At 37.7% G+C, this 20,114-nt stretch overlaps 1 protein-coding gene across 1 annotated transcript; it reads left to right on the top strand.

The window, feature by feature from the left end:
• Positions 1–459: 459 nt before the first annotated feature.
• LOC110941886 (formin-like protein 20) lies at positions 460–18,141 on the top strand. The gene is made up of 13 exons (XM_035990055.1): positions 460–645; positions 14,893–14,964; positions 15,105–15,203; positions 15,304–15,345; positions 15,473–15,553; positions 15,640–15,690; positions 15,786–15,867; positions 15,951–16,045; positions 16,178–16,249; positions 16,335–16,451; positions 16,970–17,038; positions 17,342–17,408; positions 17,905–18,141. The coding sequence occupies exons 1-13, from the start codon at positions 460–462 to the stop codon at positions 18,072–18,074; spliced, it is 1,203 nt and encodes a 400-aa protein (XP_035845948.1). The 3' UTR covers positions 18,075–18,141.
• The last annotated feature ends 1,973 nt before the right edge of the window (positions 18,142–20,114 follow it).

Here is a 20,114-nt window from a genome sequence, read left to right as displayed (position 1 = left end):
CCTTCAAAATATTTCCTGGGTCTACCACTGTTCGAGCCGGGCTCCAAGATTACAAAAAACATGCCTGATACAAAACCATTATATTTAATTGGACCACAATACAAAAACTAGAAAAATTATATATAATAATATAACATTTAATTTTTTTTTTGAACATGTCAGACCTTTTAGACAACTAAATGCATTTACAAAACACAGTTAACAATATTATAATATTTTTAATCTAATAAGATATGGTGTTTCATAATCATAACCACAATTACATTACCCCACCTCACTATTAAACTTCCCCTTTTTTGGGTATTCTGTTAATGAATTGGTGGATGAGCATTTCCTTGATCACATTGAAATTATTGGTTGGTGCCTGAAATTTGAAAAGGGACATTGAAAGTCTGATAATTGATTCTTCTGGCAAATTTTGAATTTCATGCTACGGAACAATTTACCTCTACTCCACCAATGAATGGAACACCACCTCCCCCACCTCCAATACATGGAAGTCGTTATGCACGCGCACCTCCGCATGGAGGAGTGCGTGCACCTCCCCCACCACCTTCACCTCCACCTCCATCCGGGCCACTAGGTGGTGGCCAAGGAGGACGTGCAGTGAAAACATCTAACTTAAAGCCATTGCATTGGAACAAGGTAAGCAGGGCTCTGAAAGGAAGCTTGTGGGAGGAACTGCAAAGACAATGGTAGCCATCATTCTTGTTTGGTTTCTATATTTTGTTGTTTATTATTCTTTTGTAAAAATAATCGAATCTTGCTTAACAAAATCATATTTTTATTTTTCGGTGCTCTATAGGGGATGATTCAAATGAAAACCACTTTTATCGCGAAAACTCGAAAACTAACAAAAAAGAGCCTAGAAAACACACAATTTTTTTATTAAAAATCGCAGGTTTTTTTTTATATAAAAAAACTTTTTTTCAAAAAAAAAAAAAATTGTACTGCACATGTGTAATATTACACATGTGCACTACAAAAACTTTTTTTTTTTTTTTGAAAAGAAGTTCTTTTTATATAATTTAAATAGCGAAAATTGGTATGCAAAAAAAAATGTAATGTTTTTTAAGCTTTTTTAGTTAGTTTTCGAGTTTTTGCAATAACTAGTGTATATATATATATATATATATATAGGGTAGGGATATTGTAAAAAGTGTCTAAAATGTAAGAAGGGTAAGAAGTGTTTTAAACCATTGGATATTTGATCTAATGGTTGAGATCAATAGGGTATAAAAATGTAAATTGTGTTTTAATTAGAGGGACCTTATGTAAAATTGAAGGACAATAGTGTCTTTTTCAATGTTTCAAATATGGTAACTGTATTCTACACAACCAAAAACACCTACATTCACTCCTTTTTCCTTAATTATAGGAATTAATTACCAAGATCTAAATCGGAAGCCTCTTTGTTTTATATAAGATTCAATGCGTGGTGTTTTACGTTAAGAAGAACTGTAATCAGATTCATGGCATAGTGTTTTATCTGGAGACATTGTTCATGATGTGGTGTTTTATCTGTAGACATTGTTCATGGTATGGTGTTTTATCTGGAGACACTGTTCATGGCATGGTGTTTTAAACATCTGGAGACATTGTTCATAGCGTGGTGTTTTATCTGGAGACATTGTTCATGGTGTGGTGTTTTATCTGGAGACATTATTCATGGCGTGGTGTTTTATCTGGAGACATTGTTCATGACGTGGTGTTTTGTCTCCAGATGTTTAAAACACCACGCCATGAACAATGTCTCCAGATAAAACACCACCATGATTCAAGTCATGGTGTTTTATCTGGAATCCCAAGCAACCTTATATGAATATAACACCATACAACTTAATAGAACCCGTTTCATACCAAACATTATATAAAACAAACTTTATCAAATAACTCATGTTTTTTCATGAAAAAAAATATAGATGAAATCCATGAAAACACAGTAAGTTTTATTGTATATTTTTCCTCAACGCAATCTGTATATAAACGAAACCATACAAACAATTGTTTTATGCAATAAAACACCACACATGAACCTGTATCGCTTTCTTCCATTTGTGATTTTCGTAATGAAAAAATTGCTCCAAAATTGCAGAGAAAAAAAATACTTTTGAACCTGAATTAATGAACGAAGATGATATAATACTAGTTAATGATTGATTCTGATGATATAATCTCCTAAATTAACTCCAAAACAGTTACACACAATTAACTGATAAGAAAAGGTAAATTACCAATGTACCCTTTTGAATTAATTAAGAAGAGGGACACTTGTCATTCCAAGATTATTTCTTACACTTCTTACAAAAGTCCAACTTTTTATAGGATCCTCTACCTATATATATATATATATATATATATATATATATATATATATATATATATATATATATATATATATATATATATATAGGGAGGGGCTCATGCGAGAACCACCCTTATTGTGAGAACCTTGAGAACCAATGTGAACACAACCTAAAATAGCTAAAAAAACCTAACCCCCCCCCCCCCCCAAAAAAACCTCCACCCCCCACCCCCCCCCCCCCCAAAAAAAAAAAAAAAAAAAACCTAAACCCCCCTCCCCCACCCCCAAAAACCTAACCCCCCCCCCCCAAAGCTAAAATGCTAAAAACTAAACCCCCAAAAAACCTAAAAAAATCTAAAAATTTTTTTTTGAATTTTTTAATATTTTTATGTTAAAATCGCTACTTTTAGAAGCAAAAAAATTAAAAAAAAATTTTTTTTTGGCTTCGAAAAGTAGCGATTTTTTTATAAAAAATATTAAAAAATTCAAAAAAAAATTTTTTGTGTAATTTTTAGCTATTTTTAGGCATTTTTGGTGTGTTCACATTGGTTCTCGCGGTTCTCACAATAAGAGGTGGTTCTCGCATGATCTTCTCCCTCTATATATATATATATATATATATAGTATCATTTATTCTAACTACCAATGTTATGCTGCCGAATTCTAGCCCCCCAGATGTTGATGTATCAGAACTTGAGAATCTTTTCTCCAACACACCCTTGAAAGAAGCTGCATCTATTCGAGGAGCACCTAGTGGCCTGGGTAAAATGTGCTGTAGGTCCCTGTATCGCGGAGGAGTACGAACCTAAACCTTGTTATACAAACCTACTAGCAAGTGCGGAATCCAAGCTAGCAAGCAAACCGAGTTAGTAGCAAGTAGAGAAACAAACACACGAGTTCACCGATTAACACAACTTGTATTAATGCAATGAGGGTTCGGTTACAAGCTCAATGTTTACAGAAGTGTTCTATAAACTCTCTAAGATGTGTGTGTGAGTTTGGACAGAATGCTCTCAAAGAATACTCTCTCTTTCTGTCTGTGTGTCTGTCTACCGAAACTCAACACATGCATGGGTATATATACCCAGCTCAGCAGGTTTGGATCGAAGGATCTGATAGATGGTCCGAAGGATCATCTATCGATCACAGTTCATACGAAAGATCAGCATGGTCCTCGAAGGATCATCCTTCGAGGTCTAATGGTCGAACCATGGTCGAACCATATCTTTCGATCACCTCGAAGGATCAGGTGTATCCTTCGAGGCTATCCTTCGATCAGAACATCTTTCAACTGTTGTCCAAGTCAAACCGGAGGATGGTTGACTTGGTCAACTTACAATACAAATCAGGACATCGTTTATATCAGACCGAATACAGACAAAGTACAGACACAAGTGCACCAACAAACTCCCCCTTGGCTGTAGCTTTGTCTTTGATCTCTAATCTTTGTCTTGTTCTTCTAAAAGTGTAGACTCGTCTTGAACTTCGACGGTCTTTGGTCTTCAAGTCTTCAAGACTCTGATGTCCTATCATGTCTTCAATGTCGGAGGGTCTTCAAAGTCTTCACGTCTTGAAAGTAGAGAGTGTATCAACAAACTACCCGTATCATGTAGGAAGTGTGTTGACAAACTCCCCCTTAACATAAGCTCCCCCTTGAGTTATGCTCGTGAAAAGACTTTATCTTTATGAAGTGAGATCCTTGTGGTGTTGATGATGGCCAGCGGCAACTCGATCATCTTCATCTTTTGAGCGCCTTCTCGTCGTGTCTTCATTCCAAGGCTTGTCATCGACCATGTTCTCCTAGCCTTTAGAATCTGCACATGCAAGAAATCTAAACGCGTAATGAGAACAACTGCTTGGAATAGTATAAACAAATGACACACGAGTGACCATGTCAAAATCAAACACCGTCCGACAGTTTGAAAGTTTAATAAATTTATCAATTTTAAATTCTAACTTTCAAAATCTGCAAATTTTGACCGTTTATGAAGATTTAGTCAGTTCGGTTTTCAGTCAGGTTTCAGGTAACGAAGACTTGAGCTCCAACATCGTTCGATCGAAAATAAAGCAGAAATAAAATCTTTTTGGCTTTTATAAAATTTATATTAAAACAAGCCTAAAATCTTTTTGGTATTTTTGAAATTAAAAGACAACAATTTAAAATCCTTTGAGTGTTATCAAACGACATCACCGCTAATGTCGTGCTGATATGCACCAAACGACGAAACTGTTTAAAAGAAAAACAATAAAAGTTAAGCAGTAAATAAATAAATATATACAAACATTCTTTTTGCGAGTTTCGAGGGTAAGAGAATCATATCAGTGTACGGTCATGCCAAAACACTCTTGTTGTTCAGTTAGTTAACATTAAGATAAGCATCCTATAACAATTATCGGTATTGTTGTCCACTTAAGCTCAACTTATCAGATGTAATCATGTTTAGAGGATACGTTAAGGTATGATTTATACTTACCGACCGGTGTTCATCCACATCACGACACATTCCCGTATCAAGGTATGCACGAGAGTTCATCTTACCGGTGAGTATACCGATTATCATCTGTTTGACCGTATAAATTGTGAGATGCTCACTTATTTTGATTCGAAAACAAGCCCTTTGTGATATAATCACTTATTGATGAGGAACTTGATTTTCGTATGCATGAGGGCACAGGTGCAAGTCCGTGAACAGGTCAGTACTTCCGTACAGCAGAGAGACGAACTTGACACCCGGATAAATGTGATATTTTATCACTTATTTGATTTGGACATGTGATTGTTTATCACTTATTGAGGTCGAATGCAGTATGCAATATGTACACGTATGTATAGTATCATGGAAGATCTAGACTTGCGTCCCCGTTATTTTTCGGTAAAAGATACAACCATGATACCCAGATGATAAGCAGCATAAAGACCGAATATCTCAGAACCTCGGCAATCTATCAAACGAAATTTCGGTACTAAGACCATATGCCAATGAATGGTTCCCACCTGATCTTCAATCGATTAAGATTTATATCACCCTGCACACTTTAAAATGATTGTGAGCCTACCGATACATCTTATATAGAGCTGCTTATCGTTTTGCATTTAAGGTTTAAAGAGGTTTGGATAGACCACTGATGTACTATCATTTTCTCTTTTGCTCGCCAGGAAACTCATTTTTGTTTTTCTATTGTTTTTGTGTTTTTGAATTTTTCGATGTTTTTGGATTTTCCGATTTTTGGATTTACTCCCCCTAAAATCAACAAACTAAGATAAATTTAAAAACACAAAGGTATTTACAAAAATGATTTTCCGATGTTGGTTTTACTCTTGCTTGACCTTAATGCCGTTTACCAATAATAAAAAGTCAAATCTTGATTTGTCAAAAGCTTTGGTAAATAAGTCGGCACGTTGGTCATCGGTGTGGACCTTAACAACATCGATTAGCCTTTTCTCAAAGCAATCACGTATGAAGTGATATTTGATTTCGATGTGTTTGGTCTTTGAATGCTGCACAGGATTTCTAGTGATATCTAAAGCAGCAGAATTATCAACGTAAATAGGAGTAGTTAGGAATTCAAAACCGTAGTCCCGCATTTGTTGTTGGATCCAAAGAACTTGGGAGCAACAACTTGAGGCAGCAATGTATTCAGCTTCGCATGTTGATGTAGCTACACACGTCTGCTTCTTGCACTGCCATGTGACTAGGCGATTTCCTAAAAACTGACATCCAGCCGTTGTGGACTTGCCGTCGATTTTACATCCGCCAAAATCAGAATCACTGAATGCTACCAATTCAAAGTTATTATCCCTAGGGTACCACAGACCAGTGTCGGGGTACGTCTTCAAATAACGAAAAATCCTTTTGACAGCAGTAAGATGTGAGGCCTTCGGGTTAACTTGATATCTGGCAAGCAGGCACGTCGGGTACATTATGTCTGGCCTTGATGCTGTGAGGTACATGAGAGATCCGATCATAGCGCGATAGTTTGAGGGACTAACAGCTTCTCCCTTCAGATCTGGAGTAATTCCGTGATTAGTTGGCAATGGGGTACCAATGGGCGTTGCATCAGACATCTGGAACCGGCTCAAGATGTCACCAACATATTTAGTCTGATGGATGAATATCCCAGACTCCGTTTGTTGTACTTGTAGGCCCAAGAAGAAGGTCATTTCCCCCATAGCACTCATCTCGAATTTATCCTGCATAATGCGCTCGAATTCCCTACACAAGACATCATTAGTAGAACCAAAAATAATGTCATCAACGTATACCTGTACCAGAAGAAGATCTCCATCTTGTTCTTTGATGAAAAGAGTACAGTCGATAAGACCTCTGCGAAAACCGTTCTCCAGCAGATAGTGAGATAAGGTTGCATACCAAGCTCGTGGTGCTTGATGAAGACCATAAAGAGCTTTGTTGAGCAACCAAACCCGATCGGGATGGATAGGATCTTCAAAACCTGGAGGCTGTTCGACGTACACCTCTTCTTCAACCACACCATGTAAAAATGCACTTTTCACGTCCATCTGATAAACCTTGAATCCTTTGAAGGACGCATAGGCTAGAAAGATTCGAATTGCTTCGAGACGTGCCACTGGTGCATAGACTTCGTTGTAGTCGATCCCTTCAATCTGACGAAAACCTTGAACGACTAAACGAGCTTTGTTTCGGATAACAACTCCGCGGTCATCCTTTTTGCATTTGAAAACCCAACGGGTACCAATCTTCTTGTATCCAGCAGGTTTCTCTACTAGTTTCCAGACACCCAGCTTCTGGAATTGTTGCAGTTCTTCCTGCATTGCTTCAACCCAAGCATTATCTTTCAAGGCTTCTTTCCACGTTCTTGGTTCTTCTTGTGAGACATAACACGCGAAGGACCAGTCGTTTTGTTGCCCGGATTCTCGAATAGCTGCATACAAGCCTGCATTGTTGTTGTTTCGCAACATGTTTCTTGTTTGTACGCCACTTTGCACATTTCCAATGATGTTTTGTTGAGGATGGGTATTATGAATCCTTGTTTCTGGATTGTCTGGAACTGGAACATTTATACCCAGGTTGTTAAGATTAAGATCAACAACCAATTCAAGACCCGGAATTGACGAAGAGGATGATGCAGTAGTCTCAGCTGTTCTATGTGTTTCCACTGGAGGAGTACCCTCTGAAGTACCATGAACTGCTGTTGTAGGAGCTTCTTGATCTGCATCTAGAAATTCATCATCCTCTGAAGATTCGTTCAATTCGTTAGCATCATGAAAATCCTCATTGTTGAGAGTATTGTTGTTCACCGAAGAGGATGGTTCTTGATTCACAAGAATTGGACGAACCACCGGTGAAACTGTTGCATTGTCACTCTCGAAAAACATCCTAGCCGCAGCATTTTCTTCAACGGCTTCAACATTGATCGAATTGAAGAAGTCATCGTACTCAAACATCCAAGGTTGACCCGGATTTTTGACTGGCAAGGTGTGCCTTTGTACTCTGACCTCAGACCATTCCTCGACCCTTTTAGTCTCTAGATTCCAGACTCGTAAGTTAGGGGTGGCATACCCAAGAAAGTATCCATCAATTGCTCTTGCCCCAAACTTTCCATTAGGATCGATGATTGTGCATGGAGCTCCAAACGGTTCGAGATAGGACAAATCTGGTTTCCGTTTTTGAAGAAGCTCAAAGCAGGTCTTGTTGTGTCTTTTGACTGTAAGGACTCTGTTCAATGTGTAACATGCAGAGGCCACAGCTTCAGTCCAGAATGGAATAGGCAACTGTGACTCTACCAACATTGTCCTAGCAGTCTCGATCAATGTGCGGTTCTTACGTTCAGCGACACCATTCTGTTGAGGAGTATAAGCTGCACTAAACTCATGAAGAATACCTTTTGAAGTGCAGAACTCCATCATGGAATGATTCTTAAATTCAGTACCATTGTCGCTACGTATCCGCCTAACCTTCAACTTATACAAATTCTCAATCTGAATGATTAAGTTTTTGATAATACCAAAGGTTTCACTCTTGTGTGCCATGAACGCAACCCAAGAAAATCTTGAATAATCATCAGTAACCACGAGGCAGTATTGATCACCTCGAATACTCTTGTGCTTGACAGGACCGAACAAATCCATGTGCAAACGTTCAAGAGGAACTGCCACTGTGTTGATCTTCTTTGTAGGGTGCTTCTTCTTTGTTTGCTTTCCTTTCTGGCACGAAACACAGATGTCTTGAAGATGGAAATTTTTGAGGGGAACACCATTCACCAATTCATTTGAAACCAAATGATTCATTTTACGTAAGTGAATGTGACCCATTCGTCTGTGCCAAGAGATAGTGTCTTTTTCTGTGGCTTTGGAAACGAAACAAGTTGCTTGTGCAGACGTAGTAATAGCCTGGCTCATGTCAAGGACGTACAAATCATTTATCCTTGGAGCCGACAAGAGAATCCATTCTTTTGGAATTTTGAAGCCGGGTTTCAGCACATAACATCCATTAGCATCAAAGTGTACTGAAAATTTCTTGTCACAAATTTGAGAAACACTAAGAAGATTGTGATCAAGTTGTTGCACAAAATTGATCTTGTCAAAGCTGACAATCCCGTTAGATATCATTCCTTCACCCGTTATATATCCACCTTTATCTCCAGCAAAAGCAACATAACCTCCTCTAATAGATTTAACGTCGTAGAGAAGCTTCATGTCGCCTGTCATGTGCCTGGATGCCCCACTATCAACAATCCAATGACTACTGATAGTTCCTCCTGAAGCACCCTGCACATGAACTCAAATGAATTAGTTGGAGATGGGGACCCAAGCCATTGTGGTCTTGGGTCTTCCATTTTCATCAATGACAATAACTTCTTGTCTTTGATGGTTGGTGAATTGTGATGGTCCCCCTGATTCAACAACCGTTTTTGGTTTCCAAGTCTGTTTGGTTTCACCAGTGTTTTTCTTTAAAATTTTAACTTCTTGATGATTTGAAGTTTTAGAATTTTCTGGTTTTACAACAACAGATTGTTTATGAACCACATCGGTTTTAATCGCTTTTTCAATTTTCTTGACCTGTTGCCGTTTCTGTTTCTTTTCCCTTTCTTTTACAAGTCGGGGATCTTGTTTTGTGGAAACAGATGGCTTACGGTCAGTCTTACCACGGGGATCATCAACCTTTCCTTTCTGCTTATGAAGATATGGGCAGTTTCTAATAATGTGCCCAATGGTTCCACACTCAAAACATGATCTTCGTTCTACAAACCCCGAAGAATCATGTGATCGTCTAGCCGATGATGTTGAACTTTGTGAACCCGAGGTACTAGGTTTTGAACTACTTGGTTCATTTCTTTTTTCGACAAAAGCTTTCTTGACAAAATCTAAGTTAGATTGATTTTCAAACTTCTCAATTTTGTCTGTTCCCGTCGATTTCACAAAGTTAACATTCTTCTTCTTCATCGGCTTCTTTTGCACTGGAGCCGGTGCTTTACCTTTGGGTTTGGTGTGATTTTGCTGTGTTGGCACTGTTGGCAATTTCTTGTTGCCAAATTGCTTTCGAACTTCAGCCTTTGGGATTGGAGGACACTGGGTGACTGTAACTTTAGGTCCTGCCTTTCCCAAAAACTTACTCGTCGAATTCTCAAAGACTTTGCAGATTAAGGATTGATTAACATTCTTAATGGGAAAATCTTTGTCTGAGTAAATTTTATCATCACCAACTAGAGTGTACAGCAAATTCACACTCTCCGGCTCTCCTGCAGATGAGGACTCAGTTGCAACAGTCTTAGCGGGTTGAACAGGGGGATCACATAGAATGTGATTCTCAAGAGGTATGTCCTCATTTTTGACTACCGCATCAGACTTTGCTGGAACAGTATCGTCAGATTCATCATCAGACGAATCAGCATCCTCAATCACAACTGGAGGATCTTGATTCTGTTCAGCACTCACAAATGTATCTGCTGACACATCTGAATCTAAGGATACTTCCTTTTGGTATCCGAGTCCTGCAGCAAACTCCTTAACATCTAGAGGCACAGTAGGTTCAAAGAAAACTCTGTCCTCTTCATCAGGCATGGCGTCATAATTATGTCTCACTGGTGGTGGACACTTCTTGTAGCCAATGCATGTGACATCTCTCTTTTCCTTCTGAACGTCAATGATGTGATCTAACACATAGCTAGAACTCAAATAACTGTCTAGCTTGAGTTGGATCGCATCACTTTCGGTTTTCACACAAGCCATCTCTTTTTGCATACTCTCAAGGCGAGATATATACAAATTAATATCAGTTTGTTTTCTTGAAACCATTTTAGTCAGTTCAGTTTTATCCTTCTTTAATGTTTCAATTACTGACTTAAATTCTTTTTCATGGTTTTCATAAAACATGTTGGCTTCTGTGCATTTAGAGAGATCCACAGTCAACTTCTGATTGTGGAGAAAGGTCACATCATATTTTTCTTGCAAAGCGTCATGCTTACTTTGCAAGTCACTCAAATTCTCATTCACAGTAGTATGTTTGTCTTGCAAGTCAAACAAACTAGCTTGTAAAGCATCATGTTTGCCTTGCAACTCAGACATACTTTTCTCAAGATCAGCACATCTAGCATGCAACCTAGCACATTCATCACAATTAACAGCAGTGGGTTCATCGACACATACCTGACTTGATGAACCGTCGACATTAGCCATAAAGGCTGAATGGAGAGAAGACGAAGAGTAAGCAGCTTGATCCACCAGAATAGATCTTCTTTGAGTTTCTGCTACAGCTTCCCCCAAGAGTTCATCAATGTCAATATCATCCGAAACATTAGATGTCTCACCCACATGATCATCACCAGAGTTGGATGATTCTTCATCAACACTCCTGCTGTATCCAGAGGAGTCTTCATCTTCAGACGATTCATCACCACTGGCAGAAGATTCTCCACCATTGGTGTGAACCAGCTCCTTCACAATCTGAGCAAAACATGCTGTTCCATCAGGAGCATCACCACCCAACTGGATTGACCAGTCACAACCTTCATCCACCTGAACTGCAAGTGCTCGGTTTGTTTGGTTGTTGACAGGCACCAATGTACGATCATTGTTTCTGTTCTGCTGGTTGCCTTGGTTCCTGAAGGGGTTTTGATTCCCGTGCTGGGCTGGCTTTGTACATTCCCGTTTAAAGTGGCCCCGTTCACCACAGTTGAAGCACTTAACAGCTTGCTTATCGAACCCATACTTGGTGTCTCGCTTACTTTCCAAGCTGGTTCTTCCAGTACTTTCCATCCAATCCTTTGCTCTTCTCACAGCACTCGCAAAGGCCCACTTGATGTCCATCAAGTCCATCTCTTCCTTATCAATCTGCCTGTAATCTTCTTGTGTCAGATTAATGTTTCCAATCTGACCTTCTATCAACCCACAGTACGCGCTCACTACAGTGTTAAGCAGCTCCATGTGTTCCTTAGCTACTTCTACACTGATTTTAGAAAAACTTGAAGTGTCAAGCTGTACTGGATTTGACTTTGATTGTTGACCTGCAGCAGATGATGTTCCTCCATAACAGGCATATTGTGGTTGTTGAACAGGAGGAGGAGGAGGTGGTTGTATTGGATTTCCATACAAATCTGTGGTTGGAGGCGGCTTTACAGGAACTTGCACTGGATTGCCGTACATATCCGTGCTTGTGACAAACGCCGTTTGAAGTGGAGCATGTGAACCGGCTTTTGCAGATGAAGTAGTGGAGGTGCCATAATACATCTCTGGATTCTGAGGCACTGCAACTCTCTTTGCCTTCAACGTTTCTTCCTGATCCTTGTTCTCCAGAAGCTGCACGAAATCGTTGATATTGGTAGTTCTCAACGTTCCGTTGTACTTCAAGATTTCCTGGAAGTTATTCCATTGAGGCGGCAATGCATCGGCAAACTTCTTTACCACCTCTGTTGGAGTCGTTGTGACTTCAAAGTTTGTCAGCTCAGTAAGCAGGTGATAGAAACGGCTTGTCATATCTCCCAAGGACTCCTTATCCATACATGTGAAGCCATCAAATTCTTTCTTCAGTAGATCTCGTCGTAGTTGACGTGTGGCTTCATTACCTACTCCTCTTGTCTTCAATGCATCCCACAGCTTCTTCGTAGTCTTGAAGCTGACGAACTGATGATAAATATCCTTGCTCAGTGCTTGAGTAAGAATAGCGTATGCTTTCTTTTCTAAGTCATACGTCTTCTTTTGATCCTCAGGAAGATCGGCAAATGTAGCTGTCGAAGAAGCAGCAACCTCAATAGTTTGATCGAATTCCGTAGTGAACCGCAACCACAACTCTGTATTTTGACCAAGAATGTATGTATGGAAACGATCAACCCATCCCGGATATTCATGAAGATGCATCAACTTTGGAGGCCTGTTTAAACTTCCGGTTTCACTTTCGCTTAGTAGAAGACTTTGAATACTCGGAGTTTGATTTGAAACAAACGCCCATTGACCAGCTGGAGTGGCATTTGCTTGTGAGGATGTAGAAACTGGAGATTCGGCCCATGATGGAGATTGACTGGTATTCATGTATTTTCCACTGTCTGGAGCCGGACTTCCCCACCAACTCGGATTCATGATAGATAAGCAAAATAAATGCTAAGTAAGAAAGATCCGAAAGATAACACAACCGAAAGATCCTGGTCGAAAGATCTGAAATCACAGAAACTTGTTAACAATAAACAAACCTCAATCGAAAGATATAATCTTGTTCGAAGGATCAGCAGTACTCGAAGGATTACTGTTGACTCTCGAACAATGATCTCGAAAGATTCAAGAACTCGAAGGATTCCCTTTTGAAAGATCCTTATCTTTCGAGTCAAATCCCTATCTTTCGGACACTTATCTTTCGAATAGCTAACTTCCGAAGGATCACACTTGTTCGAATGATCAACAGTGTTCGAAGGATCACTGTTGACTTTCGAGCACTGGCTTCGAAAGACTCAAAATCTCGAAAGATTCACACTTGAAAGATCCTTATCTTTCGAGATAAAACAACTATCTTTCGAAAAGATTCCCTGATCGAAAGATATGTTTCGAACTTCGAAGGACTACTCGAAAGATGTTTATCTATCGAGCTGTCACTGATCGAAGGATTGTCTTTCGATGTCGAAGGATATCTTTCGATGTCGAAGGATATCTTTCGAATGAGCACTGACACACTGACACAGATGTGACGGGTTGGTGAAAAGGTGATTGGTTGGTAAGTCAACTTTCGGCAAAAGGGGTATGGCAGGCTGACAACTTTCCCACCAACCACGATTTTGAAATAAAATATGCCAAAAATGGAAAACTTAACCCAGAAACCGGTGACCGGAACTTTAACCGGAATATTGCCGGAATTCACCAAATCACTCAAAAACAAGTTTTCAAGTTACCCAACCCCACTTTAAACACTCCCGGTTAGTTTAGACACGTTTTTACTCAAAGAAAATGCAAGAAAAACAAGTAAAAACAGGTGCAAAACCAAGTGTTTCAACACACCAAACACTTGAACAAACCCGGTTTTAAACAAGGTAAAGAGCGAGGCTCTGATACCACTTGTAGGTCCCTGTATCGCGGAGGAGTACGAACCTAAACCTTGTTATACAAACCTACTAGCAAGTGCGGAATCCAAGCTAGCAAGCAAACCGAGTTAGTAGCAAGTAGAGAAACAAACACACGAGTTCACCGATTAACACAACTTGTATTAATGCAATGAGGGTTCGGTTACAAGCTCAATGTTTACAGAAGTGTTCTATAAACTCTCTAAGATGTGTGTGTGAGTTTGGACAGAATGCTCTCAAAGAATACTCTCTCTTTCTGTCTGTGTGTCTGTCTACCGAAACTCAACACATGCATGGGTATATATACCCAGCTCAGCAGGTTTGGATCGAAGGATCTGATAGATGGTCCGAAGGATCATCTATCGATCACAGTTCATACGAAAGATCAGCATGGTCCTCGAAGGATCATCCTTCGAGGTCTAATGGTCGAACCATGGTCGAACCATATCTTTCGATCACCTCGAAGGATCAGGTGTATCCTTCGAGGCTATCCTTCGATCAGAACATCTTTCAACTGTTGTCCAAGTCAAACCGGAGGATGGTTGACTTGGTCAACTTACAATACAAATCAGGACATCGTTTATATCAGACCGAATACAGACAAAGTACAGACACAAGTGCACCAACATGTGCGGATGTCAAGGATGCTTTTGGGAGGGGCTGCTTAGACAAACGTAGCCATCATTCTTGTCTAGTTTCTATATTTTGTTGTTTCATTCATACAATCATATGTAAAATAATTAAACCTAGGAAATCAAAATTATTGTCTTATTTCTCCATATATGCATATGCATGCATGGTGTATATATCACATACTAAAACTACTGATGTTATATATGTTGTTGAATTCTAGTCCGCCAGAACTTGATGTATCAGAGTGTAAGACAATGTTCTCTAACGTAGTCCTCAAAAAACCTGCTCCTAGACAGGCACATAAGGAAAAGATCCAATTGGTAACGTAATGTAAATTGAGTACCTCATCCTTTAAATTGTGCTAAATAATAGAAGTATACGATTATTTGTTCATTTCAGCATTTACCTTTTGTCGATTGTGTTCTTGATTCTAGATTGATCAGGGGAGGGCCACTAACATGGAAAACATGCTTACAAAGGTTAAAATGCCGCCCGCTTATATAGTGGTAAGTGTGTATATCATGTTCTAACATAGCCTATTTATCTAACCACCTTCTTAACTCTGAATTTAGATAATTAGGTGGTTAGATTGAGTTTTTACAAGGTTTGATAATAAATTAATAACAACTTTCTCTGCCATCTGCAGGCAGCAGTTTTGGCTATGGATGACACACTTTTAGATGTTGATCAAGTAGAAAATATTCTCAAATTCTATCCTACAAAAGAAGAGATGAACCAACTCAAGGTGAAACCATAACTTAATATATACATTTACATTTACTTGATACTATACCTTTCTTAATTCTTCCATTTACGTATCGATATCCTGCATTGTGACTGTTCAGAATTTTAAAGGTGACATAGAGCAATTGGGCAAGTGTGAGCACGTGAGTATCGTATCAAGATCATAACACCTTTTTTTGGCTTTATGATTAACTTGCATGAAAACTAACTTAACAATTTTGGCTATCATAATCATGCCTTCTAACACTCAAGATTTTAATTATATTGCAGTTTTTTCTCGAGCTAATGAAGGTGCCGCGCATGGAGGCAAAATTAAATACTTTTATGTTTAAGCTTCAATTTAATTCTCAGGTTTGTGGTTATGCATTGAATTCTTGCTAATTCTTGCATGTTCTAATTGTTTATATTTTATCATCTCATTCCGACTTTTTTTTCAGCTTGCAAATTTTAGGAACTGTCTAAACATTGTAAACTCTGCATGTGACGAGGTGGTCCATTATCATAAATGCTATACTCCTGTATTTTTGTTTTAGTTTTTATTTTCATATGTGTACCTGATTTAGCTCTGTTGTTGGTTTATTAGGTCCGGAAATCTGTCAAATTCAAGGAAGTTATAAAGAGAATCTTATATTTAGGGAGTACATTAAATCAAGGAACCTCTAGAGGTAATAACATCACTAGAACTTTATAAATATAAAGATCATATGTATTTATTTACGAGTTTCTTCATATTATTCAAATTTTGCAAGTGCGGCAGTTGGTTTCAAGCTGGATAGTCTTTTGAAATTGTCAGAAACACGAGCATCAAACAGCAATATGACTTTAATGCATTATCTTTGCAAGGTACGACAAGCACCAGCACTTAGTTTTACAATACTTCTTTTCTAGAATATAAACAGTTGAACCGGTCTTGCTAATAAGCTGACATGTCGCACTTTTTGATTCATACTAAAACAACATTTGTTTCTTGTACAGCTTGTTGCTGCTAAATCACCAGCTCTTTTAGATTTCCCGGAGGATCTTGTTAGCCTTGAAGCTGCAACAAAGGTTTATGTAATTATATTAATCTATTTTTTGCGTAGATTATTTTTAAAACCTTTAGCGGATTACTTACTAATGTGTTAACTTGCAGATACAACTGAAAGCTTTAGCAGAAGAAATGCTAGCTTTTAGAAGTGGACTGAAAAAAGTCAAGAATGAACTAGAAGCATGTGCAAATGATGGCCCCGTATCTAATGGTTTTCGCAAGGTAGGTAAACATCCTATGGAGTTTCTTGTGAGATGTTTTGTTTCCACCTAATTATAGGTAGTAACGGGTCAAAATGGGCCGTATCAGTTGACCCACTAACACTTTTTGTTCAATTAATAATTTTGGAAAAGTATTATCTCGTTAATGTAGTTACAAATAATATGTTATAACAATAGTAATCAAAATCTTTGTATAAAATAATTGCGGAGGTTGTGTCCATTAAAATTAGACTTTCGGCACCTTTAACCTGTTCTACTTATTAGACTTGTTTCTTTTTTTTTTGCTTAATTTTTTGTTGATTTGACCCGTTTGAGATAAAGCATAAATGACGTGACCAGTAGAGCTAATGGGTCAAGTGACCTAGCTTTTAATCTTCTAAGTGGTTCATTTCAAGGCATATTCTTTGTTTGTTTTGGAACTGCCGGATGCGTAAGTTTAGGTTGCTGATTAGTTTACTGCTTAAGCGGTCGTAATCGGGAATTTTAGAACACTAATTAAGATTTTTTTCACATTGTTAGACATTGAAGGAGTTTATCAGCCACGCTGAGGCGGAAGTGACAAGTGCTACAAATTTCTATACCATTGTGGTAAATCTCAATAAATTTTACTACTATTTTAGGACAAATTCGACATGTAAGGAATATGTTTATACAATTTCTATTTCGTTTCCATTTTGGGGAACATACTTTCAATCAGCTTAACCCTTAACGGGTAACCGGGCCCCCTCATTCTATTATAAGGTTATAAAACAGGCTCTTAACTGTTGATTTTGATAATAATGTTCCCTAAAACAGAAACCGAGTAAAATTAAGTTCCTTTTAAGTATGGCTTGCCCTTTATTGTAAGAAAGTTGCCTTTCGGGTTATTTCATTTAACTGTTTCTGTTACAGGGTCAAAGTGCTAATAGATTGGCCTTATATTTTGGTGAAGACCCTTCCCGTTGCCCTTTCGAACAAGGTAACTTTCATATAGTTGTATAGCATAACATTAAAAGTCAAAGTGTTCACTCATTTACTTATGAATGAGTCGATTTAAGTCTTTTTTTTAATCTCTAACGGGTCGAAAAAGGAAAATAAAAACAATTTGCTTAAAACGAAATGGTTCAGGTGGTCAAAATTCATCCAAAGTGTATTTTTTCAGTAAGTAGAACCTCCTAAATCATTTTATTTGAAAGTTTATACTATCACTGAAACAATATAAGTCTTACAATCATATTTGACACATTAGTTAGTCACTACTCACCGAGAAATTAACGAATTATGATAAAAAGTGTTTTCATTTCAACAAAATCTGACCTAACTTGTTCTTTTCCAACCGTTACAAAAAGTTACTCGTTTTGTTTTGATCTGAACATGTTTTGACTTGTTACCCAACCCGCTTGACCCCACACGATTAGCCATATTTAGTTAAAATTATTATTGATTTATTGTGTCTGTATATTTTTGGTGGGCAGCTACTCAAACTCTTAGCAGCTTTGTGAGACTATTCCGAAAATGCCATGAGGATAATCTTAAACAGGCTGAACCTGACAGAAAGATGGCCGAAAAGGAGGCTTGCCAAAATCCTGCAAACAACTGTTCGGAAAGTATTGTTATTGTACATAAGAACATAACTAATGTTTGAAAGACAGTTTTTGGAAATCTAATACTGAGAGAGGACATAAATTTTATACATTATGTATTTTGTACATTCAAACAAGGCCAACTCTATTATTTATGTAGGTTGTAAGAGATTGTTAGTAACTTCCAACAAACAAAACAAACCTCTAATTACTAATAGATTCTAACTACACTTAACAAAGTTGTGAAACTAATGTCTAATACTCTTCTGCGAGCCAAACAATCGTAGTAACGTGAAGCTTAGGCCGAAGAGAAGCTAGCCTAATTCCAGCTAAGCCATTTGTTATAATCTCATCTTTCTAATCTTTCTCGTCTTGGAATGTAAGAAAATTGGTTCACAACTTGAATTCTACGGTCACAAAGACCTAAATCAATCTACTTTGAATTTATTTGTTTTGATTTACATAAGACCAAAATCTATCTAGTTTGCGAGTTTTAATTTGTGTTTAATGATAATATGGTGGGGTCCTTGAGATACTTACTCTAATTCAGTGTTACATAAAAAGAGATAGAGCAACTTCAATGCACCGCTTGCATAAAAATAGCCGAACCTAAAGCAATCTAGTTTGTGAGTTTTACTTTGTTTTATACACAGGTTGAATTTGACCGGATTCGATTGAATTATGTTTATTCGGCTATTAACCGAAACCGATCTGAATTGAATTCACTTTGTTCGGATTGATCCGGACACTGCCAAATTCAGATCGATTCGGTTATTGAATAGGGAAAAAATTACAAATCCGAATCATTTTACGAATGTTTTCTAGATGAAATGTTTTCTAATCCAAATTTCATATAAAAAGAAGCAAACATAGTGTGAAATAAATTTTAAGTTTTCATTATTTATTCAATCCCATCATAATTTATGAACCAAATAGCCAAACCAAACCATTATAATTAACTGGATCACAAAAAAAAAAAAAAAAAAAAAAAAAAAAAAAAAAAAACTAGGATGAATATATAATTAATTTTTTTAAAAGAAATGTTTAGAACGTGTCAGACTATCTATATGCGTCCATGTGGTTTAGTGGCACAATCATTGTTTGTCCCTACTTCCAAGTTCTCGTATGTTGAGTCCCTGCACATTTTACCTAGTTTTTCGTTTGTGTCCCTCCGTTTATTTGATGTTAGCTTGGACATTAAAGAGAAGGGTATTTCTATAATCTCGCTATCCAACACATTGAACCCCTCTTTATTGTATCCAGTATGCAATCCCTGTGTATACCCTAACTCCCATTTTTCGTATACACATCTTACTCTGATCTTCCCTCCCATAAACCTTCACGTTAGGTTGATGAAATATATGTTGAACATTGGCATTCACATGTGTTTATGAACTAATTAGTATAAGATGTTGGCCCATCTAATTCAATCATTGCAATTGAAAATATGAATAAAATTAGTGAACTTGCTCCATCTAGTTCTATCATTGAAATTTAAAAAAGAAAGGAAAGAAAGTAGTGATCTAGGATAAGAAGAGGATATTGAGGAAGCGGATCTCGATTATATTGTAGATGAAGATAATCAGGTGGAGGATGTAAAGCAAAGTGTGATATACTGTTGTACAACATATGTGAGGTGTTTAATAGGTAATTAATTAGTTGGAGCAAGAGACAAGCTTGTGATCACATGTTTAGAGTACATGTTACACCCGCTCATAGGCGGAAGCGCGAGGTGTGATCGTTATTAGTTCTCTATGCATACGATGTAAGTAAACAAGCTATACGAGTAAAATAAATACGATGTTCATTCATGACATTGATTTGAAATAAGTTACAAGCCACAATTGTTCGCAAAAGACAACACATTGTTATATTGTTTTGACATAAAACTTGATTTCAAAAACAAGTTTGAATAAGTAAAGGCTTTGCATTCTATATCTCGCTCGAGGGCGAGATATACGAACCAAACCCTCCAAAATGGATGACATCGACTTCCAACACTTGTTCCTTTTCTTGTTTCCTCGTGCAAAGTCCACTAATTGCTGCAATCGATATTTCACGATCAAGGGTGTAATACTCTTTGGAGTAGCGGTCCTTATATA

Source organism: Helianthus annuus, chromosome 5 (genome assembly GCF_002127325.2).
Source record: "Helianthus annuus cultivar XRQ/B chromosome 5, HanXRQr2.0-SUNRISE, whole genome shotgun sequence".
Classification (NCBI taxonomy): domain Eukaryota; kingdom Viridiplantae; phylum Streptophyta; class Magnoliopsida; order Asterales; family Asteraceae; genus Helianthus; species Helianthus annuus.
This window is presented reverse-complemented; position numbering and strand designations above follow the sequence as displayed.